General features: G+C 41.1%; 1 protein-coding gene across 9 annotated transcripts in view; it reads right to left on the bottom strand.

The window, feature by feature from the left end:
• The window catches only part of tns1b (tensin 1b), a 247597-nt gene that overhangs the window by 159158 nt on the left and 61386 nt on the right, over positions 1 to 27053 (bottom strand). For all 9 annotated transcript variants that reach the window (XM_039817480.1, XM_039817472.1, XM_039817471.1 and 6 more), the window contains exon 2: positions 11432 to 11546. In XM_039817480.1, the coding sequence (XP_039673414.1) occupies positions 11432 to 11546 (115 nt within the window). The remainder of the gene's footprint in view (positions 1 to 11431; positions 11547 to 27053) is intronic.

Genomic DNA, 27053 nt, shown 5'->3' with positions numbered 1-27053 from the left:
TTATTATTAACGAGTCTATAAAATGTCACAAAATAGTGAAAAATGACCATCACAGTTTCCAAGAGCCCATGGTAACATCATCAAACGTTACCATTGTTTTGTCGGACGTCGTTCCGAACCCAAAGATATTCCATTGACATTGATATAAAACTAAGAAACCAGCTAAATCTTAAATGTAAGTGACAGGAACCAGCCATATTTGGCATTTCTGCTTGGACGAATATATGATTACTGATTATCAAAAATGTTCAACAAACTGTGTAACTGTTTTGGCACTACTTCCACCAGTGATGAAAATGTAAAAATGACTAAAACTAAAGAGTTGGGGTTTTTTAGATTTTAAAAAGGTTTTTAGAAAAAAACGTCTTTGCCTTTCATGTGAAGTCCTGATGGGGTGGTCCCATGTGCGGGAGCGTTTTCCAACACTTGTATAACTTTTCTATCAAGACACGAGAGTGAATGCACACTGGGGCCTGCACAAAATATTTTTCATTAGATGTGACATAAGTCACATGGAATGCTCTCATAGATGTAACATTCAAACGCTGTTTGCTTGATAAGCATGGAAGACATGTGCCTGTCCGTCGGGACAGTGTCCAGCTCCGTTCCCAGCACGTGAATCCCCAATAAACAACACTCCTGGGGCCACATGGGAAGAAGCAGGACTTCCATATTGGGTGTGAAAGTGCCGAGCCCAGAGAACTCGAGTTAGGCTTTACCTTGTTAGGAAGTTAGAGCTTTGGAGAATAAACAGAGCAGAAATGTTCCTGGTGGAGGGAAGGAAGAAAGGTGGGGGGGGCGAAGCAGAGCAGTGATGACGAGGAACGGAAGAAGAGCAGAGAAAAGGAGATGCCAGAAAGAAGAGAAGATGTTGGAGAAAAAAACAGAAAGGATGAATAACAGAGTCGGGGTGCAACAAGTGCTCACATCAATCATTAGGCAAATGAGAGGACGGCAGGGATGGGAGTTGGTCAAAATGAGCAGATGATGAGGAGTGTGGAACACGAGTTGCTATCTGACTCTGCATCTGTGGTATGCTATACAGCATCGGAGGGAGGGACGAAGGGGGAGAATGATAGAGGTGGGGGTGAGTGTGACTGAGGCTGGGTGATTTCCTTCCCCTGGTCCCTTGGAATGAGCGTATACTCCCACAGGGCTGGGCTGAACCCCCTTACAACACTGAACACAATCAGAGGGCAGGGCTGGAGAATTTCCTCTCCCCCTCACTCTCACTAACTCATGCACAATCACAAACACGTGAGCACCAACACGTGTAACACAGTGTACTAACATACACAGTACGTCACTCCTGTGTACAGACACACACTAACTCGTTTTTTCTCCTACCTAACGTGTGATGAAGTGGAAATACATAAAAGGGATACATATTGAGTCCAGATGGTGCTCATGGTAAGCTAAAACAATTACCAGCAAAGGCCAAAATCCATTTTTTTTTATTATATTTTAAAATAATGTTTTTTCCAAAATCCTCCTCCTTAAATAACTTACATAGGTTTGATGCTACTTGCTAAAAACAGATAGGCTTCCATGGGTTTACTTCCTACTTAATTCTTGCATTTGATGACAGTAATTAAAATCCATTTACAGGTTGTGAACCTCATGCCTAAATTGTTCACAACACACAAGCCGGTGTGTTCCTATATACAGTATGTCATACCTGAACACATTCTAAAGCTTTTACGTTGGCCATTATCATTCTCTACAATTGCTCTATTTTGCTTCTTTTATTCACAGGCTCATAGCACTGTCACTATATTAGCTACAAATGCACAGAAAATAGTTATAGCAAATGGTTATTTTCTGGATAAATTGGGCTACTCAAAATCATGTTGTAACTTGGTGGCACTATACATGTTCTAGGACAGTTTTTATAAAAAAAACTTTAAAAAAACTAAGAAAGACATGCAATTTAAATTGGAAATAATTGTATATTTAATAGAGGATAGCATGTGTGTGTTAGGGATATGTGTACCATGTTGATGTGGCATGCTGAGCCTTACTGATGAAAGTGTTTTTAAAAAGGTTAACATTCATGGCTCATGTTGTTTTGCTTTTTTATGGGATGAATATATTTCAAGATTTTCCCACAAGGGTTCCCATTCCCATCATGTTTTGAGTCATGTAAACAGGAAGTACAGTTCAATGTTGCCATGGAGACAGTGAGTTAGCCATGAGCCCTGTTTGTTTTTAGCCTGTACAGTATTTCCTGACATTTTGTTGAACCTGTACCATGGAAAGCCATGCTGCTTTAGCAACTAGCTCTTCCTGTTTGCATGATGATATGTCCTATCATGCACATTTTCAGGTTCATACTTATATTTTGGGCTTGTACTAGAACATGTTTACATGCTTAAATGTTAAAAAAATATGTTTAAAATTATTTTTCTCACTCTGACTGTCTGAATGTACCTGTCTTGAAATGCTTTACTTTAAAAAAATAAATAAAATAAAATAACTTTTTGTCTCTTTAAGCTTCCCCTCCCGAAAAAGCCCAGTCTGCTCTGATTGGTCAGCGTTTCCAGGTCTTCAGCATCGGCACTCTTGGCGTCTCTGCACCGTCATTGCAACGGCACTTTCTACCTATATAGTACAGATGTCCTGACGGCTCAATGTGCATTTCTCTGTTTTTATACTTGCACAGTATTTACAAAGCACCTTGACCTGCTTTATAGTCAAAATACTTTTTACAATATGGGACCTTTAAACTTAAATATATACACATACGTATCCTGTAGCAAGTGAACAAACCAGTTATCTCCTGACTGGAGGGTAGAGTATGTACTGTATAGTGCCACACGGGGCTTTTAAGTTATTTAATATATCCTCTGAGACAGACAGCCTTATTAGAGGTACTCAGCTGTTCCACAAAAGTGAGCTGATGACCTTACATGACTAAACCTCTCTTCTAAACAGCTGAAAAATAAGTTTTGCATTGCATGTGCTTACCCTCTCTCTAACACTCTGTTGTGTCTTTCTCTGCGCCCACTGCAGTATTAAAAGCTAGTAATTATTGACACTTAGTCATCATCACTATCCATCATTGGAGTTACACAGGGGTGTCATCATTCAGCCCACACATTTTTCCCAACTAAAATCCCTGCCAGTGTTGGGTTTCTGCGGGTAAAGCCCCACCTTCATCCAGCTGCTAAGGCTTTCCTAACATGGGAGATTCCCAACACATCGCAGGACAGCAGGATAAAGCCTGAGTGAGAGTTCCCATGGAACCGTTCTGTGATCTCTGACATTTGTTTGCTTCGACCTGACAAAACATGACTTCTGTTTGTTGACTGTTCTGTCTTTTTTTGTGTCACTGTGGGTATTAGTCTGACATTGTTTGGTTGAAACAGCTGTTTCCATTGATCCAAGCTGCAGCTACCAAAAACACAGCAAATTAAGCCCGGCAAATGTGGATAACACAATATGCACAAGTTCAGCTTTGAGCTGAACATTTTGGAAATGCAAACTATACAGTAAGTCAGCAGCAGATGCAGTTGAACAGACGGATAAAGGTATTCGGTGAGAGACAAAGGGCTCTGCTGCCTCCTGGTGGCTGGAACATGAGCTACAGGCGTGAGTTAGGAGCAGCTTGGATTTGAAATAACTTTATGTTAACTGCATGCAAAAGAGTCTGTATATGAAAACATTGGGAGGGATGAAGAGAATAGTGTATTTTATTGTTTAAAATAGAATTCTGAAAACAATCACAGGGTAGATTGCAGAATTAATTTACAATACTCTTATAATTCTCATGATTGCTTTTTTTATGATTGATGTACAAATAAAGAGCACCAAATGCCAACAAATAAAAACACAGCTGTGAGATTTGAAGAGGGACGGACGCCTAAATTTGCCTTGGACATACACACGTTGAGCTGAACAATAAATCAACTTCAATTCAATATGTAGCTCAGTCCGTGGGGACTTGGCTCGGGAACGGAACGGTAGCCAGTTCAAGTCCTGCATGGACCAAATATAGAGTTTGGACTGGTAGTTGGAAAGGTGCCAGTTCACCTCCTGGGCACTGCCAAGGTGCCCTTGAGCAAGGCACTGAACCCGTATCAGCTCAGGGGGCGCCTGACCACATGGACAGTCCCCTCGCTCTGACATCTCTCCAACTGCAGGTCCTATGGAGTGTGTGTGTGTGTGTGTGTAAATAACATAGAGGGAAAACATTTTAATTTCCTCCTGGGGATTAATGAGGTACTTCTTCTTCTTCTTCTTCTTCCTCTTCTTTTTACAGTAAACTAAACTACAGTTCAGTTGCAATGATTTAACTCATCCAACAGGTGGCCCCCTAACTGCACTAACTGCTCGGGAGCTGCCAATGTGGGGACTTACTGCAGGTCACATTATTTGTGACACAGATGTGTGTTTGTCAAATGGCAAAATGCAGGCAGATACTGTGTCAGCATGCATGAAGTAAACGCTGAATACCCAAAATAGGCACAAACATGTTTTCCAGTCAACCTGAGCCTCTGTCCCATGGCAGGGTTGTCTGCTCCTTTAGTAGATTAGAATAATGATATTAGACTGGGAGACAGTCACCATCCATCATCCACAGAAAACCAATATATGTCATCTTCATCCATCTCAGATTCATTTATTGTCTTAGTTCACACACATATCTGGTCCACTTATTAGACTAATGAAGTGTGTGTGTGTGTGTGTGTGTGTGTGTGTGTGTGTGTGTGTGTGTGTGTGTGTGTGTGTGTGTGTGTGTGTGTGTGTGTGTGTGTGTGATATGAACTGTAGTAACACAATATTTTTACAACTTAGGGACACCAATGCATGATACTAAACTAACTTCTGTGTGTGTGTTTGTGTTATAAACCTAATTGAGATTTGCAGCATGCCAGCTGCATGAGCTCAGCAGTCAAGAACAGAGCTTTGATAACCTTCACTCTACCACACACACACACACACACACACACACACACACACACACACACACACACACACACACACACACACACACACACACAAACACAAACACACACGCACACACCTGCTACTGTGGTTTGAAGATCTGTGTTTACAGTGGATCCTCAGGGGACGGCAGTGTGATCGCCTCCAGAACAAGGACAATCCAGCTGCACATGAGCTACACCCTTTGCAGAAAAGCAGTTCTAAATTTTCTTCAAGGCGATTAGATTTTTAAGCAACAATGGCCTTGTATGATGCCTTTTTTTTCATACAAAAGTGAAACGCAGCAGCTGTGAGAAGTAGCAGAAAACTGATTACACTTTTTGTGTTTTCATTCAGTTCTGGGGACAAACTCAAATTATAAACAAAGACATAAGGTGTCCTCATAAACTATGGCAAATATGAATCATCTGTGGCCAAATCCTCATTCTGTTAACCTTTTAAGGGAACAACAGCACTCTGTTGACCTGCCCCTGCACACAAACCAGCCATTTAGCCTGAACTGCATTACAGTGAATGGATATAAAAGCAAGTTCCTGCCCTCAGGGCCAGTTCTCCAAGAGCGCCCTTCCTTTTATTTATTTTTTTCACTGGAAAACTGTGGTCCTGACCTGCGTCAACATGCTATTGTCAAAGTAACTAACCCCTTGTATCCTGGCAACCGCTATAGAGAGAGGAAGTCCAAGTGCTTGTGTCATTAGGAGAGCATGTGAGTGGAGACTGTGTTAGTAAACAGCAGCAGCAGGGAGCGGCTGGATCCCACTCATAAATCATCGATGCATCTGTCTATACCATAGATTTAATTAGTGATGGGAATTAGGATCTGTTATTAATTTTGCACTTAAAAGATAGAACATCAGGATCAGATTCAAAAATAACTCATATTGCCAGACCTAATAATTCAGACTAATTAAGCATGTTTTGACCTAGGGCTGGGCGATATGGAGAAAATCAAATATCACGATAATTTTGAGCAAATACCTCGATATCGATACTGCAACGATATTGTAGTGTTGACTATTGGTGCTTTCACAAAATATTTACACAATGAGATTTTTGATAAATAATCATCAGTAATATGGATATAATGACTAAGTGGGGAAAAGCAAATAATAGAAAAGCTAGAACAGTCTGGTAAAAATGTCATCACTTTACTGTAATATAGCCTTTAAAACCATGAAAAGACAACAATTATGCCATATTACGATATTACGATATCCAAAATCTAAGACGATATCTAGTCTCATATTGATATAATATCGATATATTGCCCAGCTCTATTTTGACCTATGATTGGTATGTGTGCACATAAATCACTTTTTTATTATTCAATGTGTTTATACTAAACCTTAGCATTTTTTAGAACGCCATCATTTTACATTAGGGTTTGCTATAAAAACCTTATAATAATATTATAATAATAATCAAACACTATTAGCACGTGTCACTGCCCAAGTTACTTTCTTATTTGTTGCCACAAATTTAAGATTCTTAATCTGCCATACATTGAAATATTCGGTCAAAAAGTGGTTAAAAAGTGGAATATGTCAACCATCTCAAAAGGTCTCCCCATGCTTGGCTCTTTATGTTATTATCAGAGTGAGACATTTCTGGATTATACTTATACATGTGTTATATATGTAGGATCATCCTATTATTCTGTCTCATCGTTTACTTACAACACATTACTAATTTTATTGTTCAATGTCCATAGTATTTTAGTGCGTCATATAGAAGCTTATGGAATTATTTTAGATGTAAACCCATATTTTCTTAGCTGCTACAGCAGTCACATGCCCAAACAAATACTTTGACATTTTTGGACATAGGCTGATTTACAGTACTTTCTGGCAGAGAGTTTGATTGGAAAATTCACACAACCTATATCTATCCCTTGAATATAAGGTTGCTGGTTAGCTTAGCTTAGCACAACACTGGAAACAGCCAGCCTGGCTCTGTCTGAATGTCAATAAAACTAAATTTAAAAAAAAAATACACCTACCAGCACCTCTAAAGCACACTGACAACATGTAGTGGTTATATCTTGTTTAATCTATAAACCCTTGTAAAAGGCATCTTGTCATTTGTTACCAGCTGCTGGCTGTAGCTTTATATTCAAGGGATAGATATGAGCATATTATCAAGTATTATCAATCTGGGGGGGGGGGAATTTAATGAATCATGAGTCAGGGAGACAGACAGAGAAAAAGAAAAAGAGAGTGGTTGATGTCTGCTTTAGACGTCTGCTGTTTACTTTGTGTTGTCCTCATAAATCTGTCACACACACACACACACACACACACACACACACACACACACGACCAAACCCAGACGACATGACGTGAAGCAAACTGATGTAAATGAAATCAGAACAGTCTTAAATGCAGCCTTGTCATAAGGGTTTATTTCCGCTATAAATCTGTTCTACAAATAATGGTCCCAGGTGCAGTTTTTATGAGAACATTTAAGTGACTGTCTGCACACACAACTGAACATTATTTATCCAGAACAGAGTGATAGCAACAGCCTGTGCAGTTCATGGAAACTTAACCGAAATATAAACAACATTTTCATTCCAAAAACTTAACAAATCCTTTTTTGGCGAGAAGAAATGGCAACTTTAGTCAATTGCCCACCACTTTAAAAATGCAGTGATTATTTTCTTTCAAATGTTGCTATTTAGTAAGTATGGGAGAGTAAGATTTATTTCCCATGAATTAAACAGATTGATTTAATCAGGTTTTTGGCCATGAACACTGGTGAGGTTCACGTTCCTTTAGAGGCTGAAGGACGGGTACTATTTGAAAATGATAAAGTCAACAAATAAGCTTCTGCAAAATGCCGTCTGCAGCACACTGAGAATATAAAACAAAGACGCCGATGTCAAGATTTAATGGCACACACAACAACAACAACATCTGGACTCACAGTAAGATCACAGAGTAAATGCAGGTGGTGAACTGCACGCATTGTATAGGCCCTAAGCCTTTCTTTCAGCAGTAGATAAAGAAGCAGGCGGTGGCAGTCAGTCACTTTACACTTTTCCCAGACAATCAGAGATTCAAACCACAAGCTCTGTACTAATGATAGGCACCGTGACGTCCCAATGCAGCTGCATCGGTATTCGGTGTATTGTTTATGTATTGCTCAATGTATTTTCCGAGAGATGGTAACAACACATTGTCTGTCATTAAGATATTAACCTATAATTTCTTGAGATTGGCATGTAGCCACAGGAAGGAAGAAGTTAACATCGCCAATTTAGCTTATTCACCATAACCCCAGAATAAACCCCTTCTCATCTCGTGCATAACCGCTATCTGACGGCTCCAGCATTCTTAGCTCCACAGATCCTTCAGGTAACTGGTTCCAACTATCATATGCTTCGGTCAGAAAATATCGCCAACATGTTCCTTTTATCCATTTAGATCATTGAAGTCACGTTATTTCGCCATACCGAACAAACCGGAACTATATTCTCAGACAGGCTTGCTGCAAGCATATCACTCCGCAGTAGAGTGATATGCTTGTATATAGTTCCCGGTTTGTTTACTGTTAGAAGATGGCTGTGTCTCATGTTACGTTGTTTTGTGTACACGCTGTGACTCTACAAATCACAACATGTAAATAGGAACATGTTGGTGTTATTTTGTCACTTATTCGGAGCAGTAGGATTGTTGGAACCAGTTACCTGCAGGATCTGTGCTGGCCTGATGCCGCTGGAGACATCAGACAGCTTTACAGCACGCACTGAGATGAGAAGGGTATGTATCGACTTGTCTTACTCTGGGGGTTACGGTGAATAAGCTAAATTCCCAATAAGTCGGCGTGTTCCTTTAACTGAAGCAACAGCAGATTCCATGTCTAACTACATACTGTGTTGGTCATTAACAGGGAATCTGCGGCCGCAGAATTTTTTGAAAATTAAACTCAGACTGTTAACACATATCTACCCCAGGCAGAAACAACAGTCTGCTAAATTCCGATTTTCATTCTGCATCATCGCTGAAAAATGACGGAAAAAAATGGCCTGTGGTCATTGAAGGGGTCTAAAGGTTAGAGAGGCAAGGTTGGGATGAATAGGCTGGTTTGATTCCCTGGAGCAGCAGGAGAAATGGCTGCATAAATAACGAGGGAAACGCTTGCCTCTCCTTCATTACTTTCTCTAAGGTGCCTTTGAGCACGACACATAAACTCCATATGCTCCGATCAGTGGCCACCACACCAGACTGAGGGTGCACTGAGAAACATTTAGGTGTGAATGTGAAACAGTGATTGTGGAGCAAAAGGACCAACCTGAGAAATTAGGATTTCTACTTCATTCTATGCCAACCACGTGATTAAAAGCATTCGAGTGTTCAAATTATTAAAATATGTATTAAAATAACTGTACAAAACTGTATCTATATTTATATTATTTGGGCCAGTGACAGGTCGCATTAAACCGTAGAACACTTACGGTGATTGGCTGCAAACAAAACCATACAAATGGTCATTGACAGCATGACAGCTGTCAAATTGACCACTTCCCTAGCATTAAAATGGGCCTGCACACAGCACAGCACAAGAAATAAATGTCATTATGTCAAACAGTCTTTAGAATTTAAAAAGATACCGATGTGCAGAGAATGCTCTTGTTTTTCTAAGCAGTGCCCTTCAAACATCTACCCGCTCAATATTCCCCCCGTGGTGTGCCAAACCAAACATCCAGCCATTTCCGCATGGTTTCACTTGACGTTATCTGTCTGAAAACAGACATTTCCACTACAACATGATGTGGTGAGCACACCGGGGTCATTTATTCGTCGATTTTGTTTTAACCCACATGGAGCACCAGATGGGAGAGGTTTACTGCGTGGAGACTGTTGGGAAAATGGTGACCACATTAAAGTCTATTATTGAATCTTATTTAGTTTCCTGCAATTGTTGGTTGTTTCACAATCTCACCCAACTGGCACCTGCATAGACTAAAACAAACAAACAATAGAAGCACAAAATACTGCTTGATACTGGAACCATTATAAGGTTACGTTAAATACAACAACAGAAAGTATTTTTTGAACTGGCCATAAGATATTCATACAGCACCATTAAATAAAGCAACAAACACACTCTAAAACGTAATTTTCTTTTCAAATAGAAAAACATGTTTCCAACTCTATTCTGTTACTAAAGCTGATTGCATCAATCAAACCATGCAAATCACTCATCATCATCATCAGTCAACCACATTGCCTCTTCAGTAAACACCATTACGGAAATGGAGAAGCTGTTAACCTTTAGCCTTCCTGAGGCTTCTTTTTCCTCCTGTCACTACACAGACTAAACCCTGACACTAAGACGACCCTGGCTAACCTCAGATGACCCTCATTCAGACCACTGATGGATGGTGTAACAGATATGGCCTATGTTGGCCCAGCAAGTTAGAGCTGATAGATAGATAGATAGATAGATAGATAGATAGATAGATAGATAGATAGATAGATAGATAGATGGATAGATAGATAGATAGATAGATAGATAGATATATAGATAGATAGATAGATAGATGGATAGATAGATAGATAGATAGATAGATAAATGGATGGATAGATCGATAGATATTTATAGATAGATAGATAGATAGATAGATAGATAGATAGATAGATAGATAGATGGATAGATAGATGGATAGATGGATGGATAGGTAAATAGATGATAGATGGATGGATAGATAGATGGATAGATAGAAAGATAAATAGATGGATAACAAGATGATAGATAGATAGATAGATAGATAGCTAGATAGATAGATAGATAGATAGATAGATGGATAGATGGATAGATATAGATAGATAGATAGATAGATAGATGGATAGATGGATAGATAGATAGATAGATAGATAGAAGGATAGATGGATAAATGGATAGATGGATAGATAGACATTTGTAGACAGATCAATAGATGGATAGATTGGCGTCATATTTAGACGCTCTGGGTCAGGACTCTTGGCGTCACTTTTCGATGCTCTGGGTCGTGAGGCACAAGAGCGGGACAGTTAGATTCAGGAAAAGATTGTGGGTGGGGTTACAAAATGTACATTTCAGTGACACGGGGCACAAGAACACGACACGAACCACGGGCTCCTGGGTAAAAGACCACTTCCTTCTTATACAGATTTTTGGTCTTTCATACGCTACCGTTGTCGCTCCTTATACTACCTCATCTTACAGCTTGTCATTTCTTTTTGTTTTATAAAATTGGTATCGGTAAAATCTGTGACCGATACCCGGCCCTAATGCTCACTGAATGGAAATGACTGCCTTATTTATATACTTTCTAAATTGTTCAACATATTTTGTATCACGTTATTTGTGAAGATATGCAAATAAAGTTGGAAAAAAATAAAATAAAAAATTAGAACATCAGTGTAAGAAGTTAAATCGCTAGAAGTCAGCAAAAACAAGAAGGGCTGCTTCAGTCCGAGATCCAGGACAGGTGACTGACCTCGGCAGATGAGTCCGTCTTGGCTGATGGTCAGTTTACAGACGCTGCAGTGCTTGGCCTTCTTGAAAGTCTTCACCCGGAACGTGTGGGAATGAAGAGCCTCCAACTCCTCCGGCTGCAGAGACCAAGACGACAAGAAAAGAAGAAGAAAAAAAAAGAGGTGGGATGTTAGTGTTGACGGGTTGTGACCTGATAGGACTTCAATGAGTCCAGGTGAGGGGAGTCGTTTTGAACCATTTTTGTTTCTCTCTTCTTCTTATTTTTTTTTAATTGCAGGTGTTTCACAAAAAAAGAACACATTCTTAGTTAATTTGCAATACAGTATGTGAAAATAACCTGGTCACACAAATAAAACATACATCAATGCTCATATTCATCTCAGACGTGACACCTCGTCCCAGATCGTGACAACTTTCAGCGGTCTATGCTTACAAAGGCTGCAAAAGGTCCTCTAAAGTTCACCCAGGAAGTAAGGTTTTAGGGGATTAGGTTGGCACAACAAAAGCTAGAAAAAAAAAAAGAGAAAAACAGCTTAATCTCTGTAACTTTCCTTCCCTTCTTTCTTTCACCCTCTCCCTCCCACCCACGCCCAACCTTTGTCCTGTCATCTCATTTCCCCTCTTGCAGGTGTGTTATGCAACTCTATGGAGAAACTCCCTGACAGTTAAACATCCCTGTGTGTCTGTCTGCAGCCTGCTGTTTTTCCTCTACTGTAGATCACCCGCCTCCAGTCCTTTTCCTGTCTGCTCTGTAGACTTGGCATTCAGCATTGCTGGAGAGAGCAAACAGAAAAATCGAGCTTTGAAAATTTGACTGTTTCCTGCCGTGTCTTTACGAGAAACCTGCATCGCGTTTCCATTTGCCCCCTAATGACCGACCATGGGGGAGAAGTGACATCATCTCTGTAGTGTATTTGCTCAGCTGGTCCCCATTTTTACTTTGAGGTTCAGCCCTATGGGATATAGCGGTCCAATGAATCCCCCTACAAGCCAGACAACCAAATGTATATTATTATAGTTATTATGTTGTAAAAGTTCTTAGCCACAATAGTTTTACACTGAACCAGATACAGTGAAATGGCATTTATCGTAACCTACATAATAACCAATTAACAGAGTCAGCATCAGTGAGACAAAGAATAGAATAAAAGATTAACTGGCCATTAGTGCTTGATACAAAACCCCTCCCACACAGATATACACATATAACACAATGAATGAAATGAAAATGAAAACCATTTTGGTTACTTGTTTGACTGTGACGGTTAAAGATTATACAGTAATATAAAGAACCAGAAGAGACAGGGGCAACATAAGCCTTCCAATGCATACATATTTCTAACATTTCTGTCTTTAATGAACCTAAGTGTCCTTAATGTACATATGTACTATACAGGAATTAAAGAGAAAAAAAACTGGATGTGTTTTCTAGGTAGGATGTGCCAGTTTAGCATCCAGCCACAAGGCTTCCATTAAGAGTGTGTGTGTGTGTGTGTGTGTGTGTGTGTGTGTGTGTGTGTGTGTGTGTGTGTGTGTGTGTGTGTGTGTGTGTGTGTGTGTGTGTGTGTGTGTGTGTGTGTGTGCTGGACATGGCTAACAGTGGCCATGTGGTTGGCATATTGGGGGACTACGCACAGGAATTTTCATACAGGGAGACCGTAGAATAACAAAGCATTGCAAAGAAAGTATAGCAGCTCCCGTTCTGAAGGAATTCCCAGACTAACAGCCACAGTAACTTAGAACCACTAATGACACCTTTTTTTCTCTTCTCATCAATCCTAAAAGGCAACGTGTTGGAAAAGCGGCCGAGGGTGTGCAATCACAGTGCTGACGTAGCACTTGAATGATAAACCAGACTGAGTATCTGTTGGACTTTCCTCACTCCTGAATTCACTGACTGTCTCCTCTGTCATTAGCAGAAGGAACTGACTTAGCAGAAAGAAAGGAAAGCCTTATGATGCATTATTTCCAGCCAGGGCAGGATCCATTTATTACATAGCCTTCATACCGAGACCTTCATACAGATCCAGATGTGAAGGAATCCGATTCATAACATGTTGTTATATTCGACATCTCATAACTATAACGTTTGCTGGTGATGTGGAGTACTACTCAGCCTGTGAAAGAAGTTTTATGGCGTCTTCTGTGGAGGAATTTGATCAAGTCTAACGCTTTGGCTACATTGAACGTGTAATGTATGCGGACTGTTAGCGGAGCGGATGTGCGGTGGAATGTGTCTTTGAACTGGCTACACCTGCTGCACACACACGGTGTAGGATTGGGGGACTGCCCATTTCTCCGACGCTCCATTGTTCCGTCCTCTCAATAACCCGAAAAATTCCCTTTGGTCCTACAGCCCACTAGTCCGACGTCCCCCACTATGGCCACGCCAAGCCCCGCCCTACAAAGCAGCTTGATTGGTTGGGGTTAGGCATTTGACCTCAAGTGGTTAAGGTTAGGATAGCCGATTGGTCAGGAGATAGGACCTCTATAAATGGGGTTACGTAACCTTGCGTAAGCATGGACGCCTGGCCAATAAATGCTATTGAAGGGCGGGTCTTGGCGTCGCTATAGTGGGATTCTCAATATCGCTGGTGGACGTCGGACTAGTGGGCTGTAGGACCAAGGGGAATTTTTCGGGTTATTGATAGGTCGGAACAATGGAGCGTCGGAGAAATGACATGGCACCGTAGGATTGTGTGCGTCAGAGGCGGTGAGCTTTTGCTTTCGGATTGTTGTTGTTTCTTCCATTTTTTGGAATCAGCACAGCCGTCAGCTGTTTTCAAATGATGCAGGTGACAGGAAACAAGAAATAAAAACAGAAACTCTCAAACCCAGCTGCCAATACGCTCGTTCACAGTCATTAAGTCGTTTCCTGTATATCGGTAGTTTAATTTAGACATGCAGACACTTGATGAACCATTTCTTTTTGTAAAAGGGCCGCACACACCTCGCTTAAAGTATATAAACAGAAGACTTTTCTTATTTTTACGCTTGTAGACCAGATCTCCACCACTACGCACTGCTCTCGTGGCCGGTGTAGCCAGTTTCATTGAATGAACAGTAGTGGAAGCATATCTTTGGAACATCCGCTCTCCATACGTTACGCGTGCAATGTAGCCGTCCTGTAAGAACAACACAGACAGGGAGTTACATTAGCAGAATTGTAGGATTGAGCGTCTTTTGGAGGTGGATGCATATTAATAACTGCGGCCATGTTTAGACAGACATGAGCACTACATGGATAGATTGCGGGTTGCCAACATGTTGGGCTTCATCAGAAAGATGCTGAGTCGAGGCGACCCCTATCTCACCTAGTAGAGCTTGCGCCCCCCCATGTTGGCTGAGTCCTTTGCAGGGGCCTGGGTTCGAATCCGACCTGCGGCCCTTTGCTGCGTGTCATCCCCCCTTTTTCTCCTCCCTTTCCTGTATATCACTGTCCCTATCGAGTAAAAGGAAAAAAGCCCCAAAAAATTATCTTTCAAAAAAAGAAAGAAAGATGCTGAGTCGTAGTTGAACTTGGATCAAATATGGCCTCAACACAATGCGACTCCATTTGAACTTAATTTCAATTGAAAAGGTGCAGGTGCACAGTAGTGGTAGATTATTTTGTCATGTTTTCACGACAAAAGGTAAAATGATGGTTAACATTATAATTTGCAAGAGTTGTAAAATCTTTCCTCCTAGTATTTTATGTTTTGGTATCGAATAAGCCTTCAAACCCATGGATCCATTACTCAAACTGGACTTCCTGGATCATATTTCATAGTCTCACCGGTACCCGAAACATACCCCCACCAACACAGCTCCTTTAGAGAGGGAATAACAGCATTTCTTCACTGTAGGATTGGGGAACTTGTAAAAACAGAATGGTAAAAATGTATGCAGCAAAGGCAGAGGTATCCTGACTTACAGTCCCTAATAAGGCTCAAGCTACAATTACCATAATGCAACTCAATAGTGTCTTTCATTGGACCTTCCCTGACGGGTATGTGCCATGTCATTCAAGAAGACTTTATACAACTGTTTTTACGAGCTGAGTGAGTACTGAACATTACTAACAAACTGATCTCCATGTGTAAAATCTGTGGATTGCCTCTTTTAACTGCTTTGGGAATCCACTTCTTTGAAATCGACAAACTAACGAATAGGAGAAGAATAAAACATATCCTTGGGTTACTTTATTTGTTCGTAGAAAACCTTTATCTATCTTACAAGAGTGTTTAGACTATGTTTTAAGAAGTTCCCAGCCGACTGTAATGGACTTCAGACACAATGAGGGCGCTTATAAAACCAGACTAAGAGTCTACAGCCATGTTAGCTGCTCCGTGAGGCTGTACTCGGAGCTAAACACTAACATTAGCGTGCTATCATGCTCACAATCACAATGCTAACAGGCTGATGTTTATCAGGTTTAATGTTTACCACGCTCACCATCTTCAGTTTAGTGTGTTAGCATGCCAACATTCGCTTGTTAGCACTTCACAAAAAGTACAGCTGCCTGAGGCTGATGGGTCTTTAGTTTTGCAGGTATTTGGTCATAAAACCAAAGCAATGGACAGATTAGAGTTTTGACCCGATGATGGCGCTAGAGGAAAAGTTAAATGATCACTAAAGTCATTATGATTCACCAGCTGGGAACCATGGAAGCCCACCAAAAGTGGTGAGACACGTCACTGAAAAACTAAAATTGTCAACCTCATGGAGGCGCTAAAAGAAAAGTCAGCTACAATAAGTGGACTTTTTGCAAGCAGAAGATGTGTAAGAAAACTCTCATTGCATTTCAGTTAACAGAAACCTTTCTAAAATCTTTGAAAAGCATTGAGATCCTGCAGTACGGTGCCCTGAATAATGCATATAATACATCACAGATTCTCAAAATTGGTGGTTTTCCACAATTCGTGCGCTCATCTGGAGGGCAAAAACGCAGACATTACCTCTGGTGTTTATCAAGCTCTATGTGAGAGTTCAGTGTTTGTATTTCAGAGCCACATGGCAACAGCAGGACAGCCGAGCCTTCATTCCATCTCCCGGCTACGCCTTACCACTACATAACATGATTAGCCTAATCTAGTTAGGCTTAAATAATGGCCATGGCTGTGCAGGATGCGCCATGTTGGCAAGGGGGCTTTTCTGGGGAGGGCTGGAGGTCTCTGCCTGGCATCCATGCTCAGCGTTTTTCAAGGCGCCGCCATGCCAAGGCTCCGGCTGGCACCTGCTGGGTTGGGAATCTGGATATGGATTTCAGGGGATTTGAAAGGGGTGATAAGTGGGTTTATTGGTACTTTGAGTGTGTGCAGTAATTGTGGGTGAGTGTGTTTCTGTCAGTCACAACTTCTGCGTTTTAAGCGGGACTTCATCTTTACTCTTTTATTCTGTCAAAATGACACCACTTTGTGGGAATCAATACCTCTTGAACGAGACAAGGCACAAGCTGTATTTTGACCAAAAACAATCCTCTGGTTTCACTTCCAGACTCTTCAGGAATCAACTGTCAACATAAAAGGCGTCAATACTGTCAGAATGAATATGACCCAGCCGCAGGCAGGTGTTAGGGGAACACCCTCTTTAAACGCTTTTGTCAAAGTGTCAAGTCTCTAACCACGTCATCCAAAACAGTCATTAAGTCCACAGGAATGGGAGTTTTGGTCTGCAATGATGCTATCTGTTTTGGATGTGATTAACACATAATAGTATTTAACAGTATGCTTTTGTTGTATTACTCGTGCCTTATGAAACAATGTTGATTTTGTAAATAAAAACTAAAGAGATACCGGCTGCATGGATAAAAAAAAATAATAATCCAGCAAAATGCTTTTCAAACAGCAGGAGAAAAAATAGCAATTAAAAATGAGTCCCGACATATTAGCCTATGCTTGTTTACTGTCAGACATCATAAAATGAGCTCCAGCTCAACAAACTAAAACAGTAACATCCTGACGGAATGCATAAATTATAATGATCTAATGTCACAGGGGACATTTTTCTGCTCTGGGTACTTTTACGTTTGAGTACATTTTCCTGATTATACTTGCATTCTTTTACTTAAGTGACATTTTGAATGCAGGCCTTGTGTAAAAGTATTTTTTACAGTGTGGTATTAGTACTTTTACATAAGTAAAGGATCGGAATACTTCCTCACCACTAAGGAACATTACATAACGAACACCCACACTTTTAACAGATGAAGCCAGCAATGTTTCGTATTCCATGTCTGTAAGGGCTCAAAACCTAACTCTATGTTACTACTACTATGTTACTACTGTTATGCTTTTACACACACACACACACACACACACACACACACACACACACACACACACACACACACACCTATACACTTCTGTGTTAAAGAGGAAGAATGTCTCAATCTAGGAGTCTATTCAGCAGCCTCCTGAGCCTTCTCAAACTCTCCCAGCCTCTACCTATTCACCCGCCAGAGCTTATCCAGTAGGTGGGGGTTGTCCAGTCATCCACTGGTATCCCACTTGTCTTGCTTGCACATTTGTCATTCTCTTATTTCTGGGGTAGAATGGGTGAAATAAGGTGCGAGGGGTATATTGTGCATGGGGATACTCAAATTGGAATTCCCTCTACTTTAAGGGTTTAATTCCCAATATCAGTGGAGTGGTTAGTTGTCCAACACATCCTTCTTTACAAAGCCAAACAAAAGAAAGATTTCTTCAGCAGGCCTGTCTATTTTAGTCCTCTTGCCCTACACCAGAAATCCATGCTCCAGTCATTTAACCTCAAAATACTATGTAAATACGGCACAGAGCAATATAGCAGGACGCTCCCTTTTGTGAGCCCTTAATTGTTTCCCATCATTAGCAATGCACGCGACGCTCAGAGTTTGTTTATTGTTTGGGGGATGGCTGGAGTGTATGGGGAGTCGCTTGGGGAGATATGGCTGACGGGGAGAGGTATGGGGGTGGGGAACACAGAATTAAAGAGTTAAAGGCAACCCTGCTAGTACATTCAGAGATGTGGCCCTCGCTGATTATTTTCTGTTTCAACGTGTTGCGGGACCCATGCAAATGGCCTCGTTCCTTCATATTGCCGTCACACTTGGGGCTCTCAAATAGGCCACAAAGGAAGGAAATGGTTTCAGACAGGCAACTAGGACCCCCGAAAGCTGGGGTCAGGGTGTACACATACCCCCCTCAGCACAGGCACTGCAGCTCCTGGGAACAGACTCCCGTTCCCTTAGAGACGCACGCATAATCTCCTGCCTCACACTCATTAGCACGCACAGGCAAACCAGGCACTCTCGTGCAAAGAAATGTGCTCACACACACAAACACATTTGAACAAACTTTTACATCAAAACAGACGTGCAAAGACACATGCCCAGCAATCTCTCTATATCTATCTATATATATATAATTAAATATGAAATATTTCCAACCAGCATCTTTTCAAAATGCTGGGTTGTGTATTATATTTATCAACACAGTGGTGTGTGTTTGGGTTGGGCCCGTCTACAGCTGGCTGCAGAGTTTCTCCTAATCAGAGGCATTTTTGCCCAGTCATTTTTAATTTCACAGGAATTCTAGGAACCTTCAAAGGAGGTGCTGAATTGCCCTACCTTAGCTGTACTTTAGCTCCGACCTCTACTCTTGACATTTTAGACCAAACGTCCAATCTTGACAGCCTCAGCAATATTACTCTCAACTTAAAGCTACAACATTGTTTTGGCCACTTGGGGCCAGCAGAACAAGCTGAAAACATAACACTGACACATTATCACTTCATAAAGTTGAGATGGTAAATGTCTTCATGTATTGAGACATCCAGCACACAGACCAACATTAGCATTCATTTAGCGTTGTGTTTTTGGCCAACATAGGAATGTAAGTCCAATATTCACTCTCTTATTAGCTCTGCTTTGGTCTCCACCAACTCCTGAGGGAAATATCTGGCTCTTTAGCTGCTAAATTCTCTACTATGGCCACCAGCTGGCCCTTACTTTGTCTGTCTTTCGCCTCGTGCTGAGGTAGTGCATAAGTTTATCAGAGATTTTCCTACGTGAAAACGGCTACAACTATAAATGGGGTTGAGGTTGAAGAGAGCTGGAAAACCAACCAACCATCCATTAATTAATCCAGTGTTAATTTTAGTGTAGCTTTAATGCTTTACCTGCTCCAGCAAAATGACACACAGGTTTAAGAAGAAGTGTGAAACATACAGCTGTTTACAGCTTAAACTAATCTAAACTGATCTAAAACACAGCTGGAACTATGGATTAAAATGTCAAGCAGAGCAACAAATTCCAGTTTCTTTAGATGTTCTGGCACACTTGACCTGGATGTCAGGATACTCTGCCGAAGTAAAGACAGGCAGGAAAACAACCAGACAAGCAGACAGGAAACGAAAGATGAGCGACTGGCACAGACAGACAGAGAAAAAGACCCAATATCACACTGTCTGATAACCATTCTTGCAACTAACTACACGCTGTGTTCTTGGGGTTCAAATGTACAGGACATTAAACATGAGAAGACACACGATCTGAAGAGAGAGAAATACATGCAAATAAATCCCCCTCGGTTTGTCTGTCCTTAAACTGTAAAGACATCCGAATTTTCCAGCAACACATAATTCATAGCAAAAATAACTAGAGACTACACACCCGTGATAGTTTAGTGACTGCATCTTGCACTGTTGTGACACTATTGCAGCGACAAAATCTGACCACACACACACACACACACACGGTGAAAACCATACCAGCATAGCTGTGGCTGGTAAAAACCATTGGTGACCAATGATGTGAAAAACGCACCTCCTTCTTATATGAAACTAATAGTTGAGAAATGAAATGCGTGGTTATCATTAACATTAGTCAAGTAATCAAACTTTTAAAAGACATCTGGAAAATTGGTATTAGTCAAATTTGAGATAGTAATGTTCATATCATAATGGAAATATAAAATGGTTATTGTGTTGATGCTGAGCAGCTTCGGCTTCATGTGTTAGGTAATGTTATAGTATGGAGATAAATCCTTCCAGACTCTGCTTTGCGACAGACATTCCAGCTCAATAAGGTAACCAAGAGGCTGTTTTTCTCCTCAAGTTTAGAACTCAAAACTATTACCTCAACTGCTTCGAAAGTATGACTCATGTGGAGACTTATGTCGACAAACACACACTCTGATTTCACCTCTGATTACACTGAAATTCACTTTCAGCACTTCATGCATTACCTCATATACACATACTGTAGAACCATGTTTTCATCTGTTCAGTGCACATGCACAGTTACTCACATGCGCAGTTTTTTTGTCTCATTTACTTGAATTACATTGGTATAGATTTACTTTTCACTAAATTTTCCAAACAATATGTATTATTTTTGGTTCCGTTTGATTTTTACTAAGTTCAGTCGGTTAAGTTTAGCTCTTTAGTGTCCCACAAGAGGACAATCTTTTTACCAAGGCAGCCTAAAAAGACAGTAGAAGGCATTAAAAGTGTGAATGCCATACACACAATACAAAATACAATAAACAATCAATGTGTGAGCGAGAAGCAGTTTATGGTATATTTGAATTAAGTGTGTTTACTACGTTTAAAAAAAAAAAACTGAAAAACTGTTGCATCCTAATATTTGGAAAAAACTGTATCACTGATCAGAGCAGAGGATGTCCGTCTGGATTCGCTATGGATTTTAATTTCCATGTAATTTACAAAAATATCTTTAGAGGCAGGCCAATGACTTTACTGGCCACCTAGGCAATGGAGTTTTGCATATTAGCATGCTAATATTTGTTAATTAGCACAGCTGAGGCTGATGGGAATGTCATTCATTTTGCAGGTTGGTGATCATGAACCAAAAGAATTGGATAAATGAACATTTTGACCTGATGATAGCGCTAGAGGAAAAGCTAAGGAGGGGTCACCCAAAGTTATTAAAATTCATCCCGAGGACGACGATGGATGATGTGTGTACCAAATGTCACGGCAATCTACGGCAGCCGACAACGGTCCGGACGATTCGACTGAATTCCCTCTGAACCACGAAGACAATGTCATGGTGGCACGAGAGGAAAAGTCAGGGGATCATCAACAAGATACATCATCTGGGAACCATGAATGGCCGTGCCAAACTGTGTGCCAATCCATCCAGTAGATGTTGAGATTTCACAGAAGGAGTGAAAACTGTGACAATGCAGGATTTAAAAAAAATAAATATATATATATAATATATATATATATACAGTGCCTTGCGAAAGTATTCGGCCCCCTTGAACGTTTCGACCTTTTGCCACATTTCAGGCCTCAAACATAAAGATATAAAACTGTAATTTTTTGTGAAGAATCAACAACAAGTGGGTCCCAATTATGAAGTGGAACGAAATTCATTGGCTATTTCAAACTTTTTAACAAATAAAAACTGAAAAAGTGGGGGGTGCAAAATTATTCAGCCCCTTTACTTTCAGTGCAGCAAACTCTCTCCAGAAGTTCAGTGAGGATCTCTGAATGATCCAATGTTGACCTAAATGACTAATGATGATAAATAGAATCCAGCTGTGTGTAATCAAGTCTCCGTATAAATGCACCTGCTCTGTGATAGTCTCAGAGGTCTGTGTAAAGCGCGAGAGCATCATGAAGAACAAGGAACACACCAGGCAGGTCCGAGATACTGTTGTGGAGAAGTTTAAAGCCGGATTGGGATACAAAAAGATTTCCCAAGCTTTAAACATCCCAAGGAGCACTGTGCAAGCGATAATATTGAAATGGAAGGAGTATCAGACCACTACAAATCTACGAAGACCCCGTCCCCTCTAAACTTTCAGCTCATACAATGAGAAGACTGATCAGAGATGCAGCCAAGAGAGCCCCATGATCACTCTGGATGAACTGCAGAGATCTACAGCTGAGGTGGGAGACTCTGTCCATAGGACAACAATCAGTCGTATACTGCACAAATCTGGCCTTTATGGAAGAGTGGCAAGAAGAAAGCCATTTCTTAAAGATATCCATAAAAAGTGTCGTTTAAAGTTTGCCAAAAGCCACCTGGGAGACACACCAAACATGTGGAAGAAGGTGCTGTGGTCAGATGAAACCAAAATCGAACTTTTTGGCAACAATGCAAAACGTTATGTTTGGCGTAAAAGCAACACAGCTCATCACCCTGAACACACCATCCCCACTGTCAAACATGGTGGTGGCAGCATCATGGTTTGGGCCTGCTTTTCTTCAGCAGGGACAGGGAAGATGGTTAAAATTGATGGGAAGATGGATGGAGCCAAATACAGGACCATTCTGGAAGAAAACCTGATGGAGTCTGCAAAAGACCTGAGACTGGGACGGAGATTTGTCTTCCAACAAGACAATGATCCAAAACATAAAGCAAAATCTACAATGGAATGGTTCACAAATAAACATATCCAGGTGTTAGAATGGCCAAGTCAAAGTCCAGACCTGAATCCAATCGAGAATCTGTGGAAAGAACTGAAAACGGCTGTTCACAAACGCTCTCCATCCAACCTCACTGAGCTCGAGCTGTTTTGCAAGGAGGAATGGGCAAAAATGTCAGTCTCTCGATGTGCAAAACTGATAGAGACATACCCCAAGCAACTTACAGCTGTAATCGCAGCAAAAGGTGGCGCTACAAAGTATTAACTTAAGGGGGCTGAATAATTTTGCACGCCCAATATTTCAGTTTTTTATTTGTTTAAAAGGTTTGAAATATCCAATAAATTTCGTTCCACTTCATGATTGTGTCCCACTTGTTGTTGATTCTTCACAAAAAATTACAGTTTTATATCTTTATGTTTGAGGCCTGAAATGTGACAAAAGGTCGAAAAGTTCAAGGGGGCCGAATACTTTCGCAAGGCACTGTATAAATATACATACACATATACACACACACACACACACACATATACTTTAAATTTCCTTTATTTGCTTTAATTATACTGTTGAAAACGCCCTAAAAGTACTTTTTTGGAAAAGGAGAATTAAATTTTTAATTATAGTGCCCAATGTGGCGCAGCTAGTTTTGACAGTTAGTAGGTCAATAATTCCTGCCACCTCTAGGGCTAATTGTAAGCTTCGCCTGTGGGTAAGTATTAGTAGGTAGGAATAAATGCCCGATATTGGCGTATGGTTTGGACGACTTGTTGAAATGTTGTAAAAGGAAGGAAATGCATTTGTAGACACAATTCAAACATAACTTTGTCTTGCAATGGGTCTCAGAAAGTGATCCTCACACCACTCAGTGTAATTATTACAATAAATAAATTATTAAATAAATTATCACTCGGAGCCCAAACATCCGATGCAAGTCAGAGCGGAGACACTTTTAGCTGTAGTGTAAGGAGGTAAGAGACAGGCAGGCAATGACCCTGACAGTTGGGCAAATGGGCAGACAGACACACAAGCCCCTAGTAACAGATGAGACAGACATGCACAAGCAGTCTGGCCTCCCTTCCGGTGTCGCAGTGATTTCCTACAGTCTGAATGAAGTCAATGAAAAGCATAAACACGTACACACAGGCCAGCACTACATGACCCCCCCCCCCTCCCCCCCACCATCATCAGTCAGAGGCTATTGTTCATCCTGATGGAGCCAGAAGACTAAATGAGACCTCTCCAGTCAACTGGGTTAATCAGCGAGTTAGCATGATGCCGTCTCTCATATGGGACACCATATGCATGGGTGGACATTTTAACAAGACACACTGGGGTGACCACCACATGTCTCCATCTGTTACTGTGTGTGTGTGTGTGTGTGTGTGTGTGTGTGTGTGTGTGTGTGTGTGTGTGTGTGTGTGTGTGTGTGTGTGTGTGTATGTGGAATACTGACCTAAATGAGTGTGTAAGCGAGTAACAACTCATTTTGAGAATTCATGTTTCCCCAAGAAGACTTCCCAAGACACAAGACTCTAGGGCTGGGCAATGTATCGATATCGTGATATGAGACTAGATATCGTCTTAGATTTTGGATATCGTAATAGGACATGAGTGTTGTCTTTTCCTGGTTTTAAAGGCTGCATTACAGTAAAGTGATGTCGTCTTTGAACTTACCAGACTGCTCTAGCGTTTACCCACTTAGTCATTATATCCACATTACTCAACATTATTTGGTCAAAAATATCTTGATATTTGATTTTCTTCATATCGCCCAGCTCTACAAGACACCTCTCTTCTCCTGTTTTGTCCTACAATTTGTATTTCGGGAAGTCTTCTTGGGAAACATGAATTCTCAAAATGAGTTTTTACTTGCATACACACTCATGTATCCCAAGAAGACTTCCCAATACACCCCTCTTCTCCTGCTCTGTCCCACTCTTCCCACTGGGCATGTTCTGTTCCCTCCTCACAAGGCAGCTATTCTTCATCTTTCTCAGCTAAACAGGAGCTAGCAAGGGCCAACATGACCTTTGACCTATATCCACATCTCTGCTTCCCCTCGGCCTGACCTCTTCCCTCCACACCCTGCCCTCCTCTACTCAAGACGCTCCCCAACTCCAGCTGAAAATCCAACTCATCCTCCACTTCTCCTGTTCATCCACCTTTTCCCAGAACCTCCACTCCCTCTCACATCCTCCCTCTCTCTCCCTCCCTCTCTCCCCTTGTGTTGTCATGAGACTATAAAGACCCCGAACAGCCTCTGGAGTGAAGGTGCATGGGAAAGACGCAGAGAAGTTGTCACTTTGAACTAACAAGGAAACCAATGAAAGCCTTATCTGTAAAAGAAAAAAGTGTCAGGAGCGCTTTTGGAATCTTTTAAACCACCGGTGCTAATGGGAGGGAATTAGGTACAAAACTAAAATCCCTGGGGAAGGCTCAAGCCGATACGCGTTGGTGTATTTTGTAATGTCCTGCCGTGTTAACGAAAGGCCTTTTATCACTTTTTGTAACCAACCTTGAGTGCTCGGACATGTTTTTTATGACATTTTTTAAGTAATAATTCTCCTTCCTTTCCGTATCAATGAATTCCTTGTTGGGATCAGTGTGCAATCACGGCGCCTCGTTTGATGATGCATGATCCAGTTACAGGAGCGGCTATGTCAAAACATTCCACGATTCCACGACACACACACACACACACAGAGACACACAGCTGGCAGGAGACAGGAAGGCTCCCAGTGAAGGGGATGCAGTAGGAGACAGACTGAAACTGGTACGGCCAAATGCTGGCAGGTCACTGCTGCTTTGCATTTAGTGTTGAAATACATCTGCTTGCAAAGTTTATTCGCTGTCTGTACAAATTCTAAGGGCTTCTCTAGTTGATTTAGTATCATGCTTACATAAAGTTGTTGACTCGCAAGAGAGATTGTTTTTTTAAAAAGAATGAGGAAAATCAAAGCAGCGTAGGCTGAGATATCCTGACCTTTGGTCCACAGTGGGGGTCAAGTCCCAAAAACACTGGGATCCTACAAGTATCATAATGCAACTCAGTAGCGTCTTTAATTAGATCCACCGTTGTCCTTAAAGAACCTTTTTTTTTTTTAAACCGCATACCACCATTTTCGATCGCCTCCATTCAATTTCGGCACCGACAGACAACAAACAGCGCTGTACGTTGGTCTGAGACAACAGCTAATGCACATGATGCATATCGGCCAGCCCTTTCGTCGTTCTTGCTATGTTTCTATAGCTAGCCTACATGGAGCTTAAAAGCTTTAACAGAGAGGGCAGAATATACAACTAATTTGGGGCGACCTCTAGCTCACCCAGTAGAGTGTGCGCCCCATGTAGGCGGAGTCCTTGGCAGCGGCTGTGGGTTCGAATCCGCCCCGCAGCCCTTTGCTGCATGTTGTCCCCGCTCTCTCTCCTCCTTCCTGTCTTCAAGCTGTCCTGTCAATTAAAGCCCATAAAAGCCACCCAAAAAAAAAATACAACCAACACCGCGCCCGTTTCAGCTCTTTTGTCTAGGGTGGAAAAATGAGCAAAAAACTAAACTTGCCAAGACAAGCCCCATCACAGATAACCCTGATGATGTCATCAGGGTTACTATTACAACTTTGTGAAGCTCCTCAAGAACCACAGAAGACACTGTTTTTCCCAGGAGTATAATCCTGAACCCCGTGTGTTAAATCGGTGTAGCGCCACCCCTATCTAATAAGATAAGACACGGGTGACTGTCAAATGGTGACTCCACTCACTCAGGTCTTCATTTCATTTTTATAACTCATAAAAATGAAATCAGAAAGCGATTGCTCTCCTGGACATAATTCATGTGCTTATTAAATGTCACTATGACCCTGCATATGTTTCACTCTGTGCCTTCAGCACTAGATAAATGTCACTCCTCCAGCAAATAATTCGGACTCCAGTGTAAATGTACATTAAAGCCCGACCGATACATCGGTGGGCCGAGATTATCGGGCGATATTAGGCATTTTCCAAACTATCGGTATCTGCATTTAAATATTTAAAAAATTAAATAAAAACGGACGAAACACCCTTCAACCATGTTACGAGTGTTGCGTTGTTGTGTTTTTGTTCAAAGGACTTTAAGTTTCATATCTTAAGTTTGTTTTTTTATAAATTTTATTTACCAGAACTTAAATATATTTTGATGTTCCTCTATTCTGTTGTGACAATAAAACTAACTTTTAAATTTACTTTTGAACTGAATTATCATATTATTTTAGTGAGGACTCATAAAT

Source organism: Perca fluviatilis, chromosome 12 (assembly GCF_010015445.1).
Source record: "Perca fluviatilis chromosome 12, GENO_Pfluv_1.0, whole genome shotgun sequence".
Taxonomy (NCBI): Eukaryota; Metazoa; Chordata; class Actinopteri; order Perciformes; family Percidae; genus Perca; species Perca fluviatilis.
The sequence above is the reverse complement of the archived record's forward strand: the minus strand, read 5'-3'. Positions and strand labels throughout refer to the sequence as shown.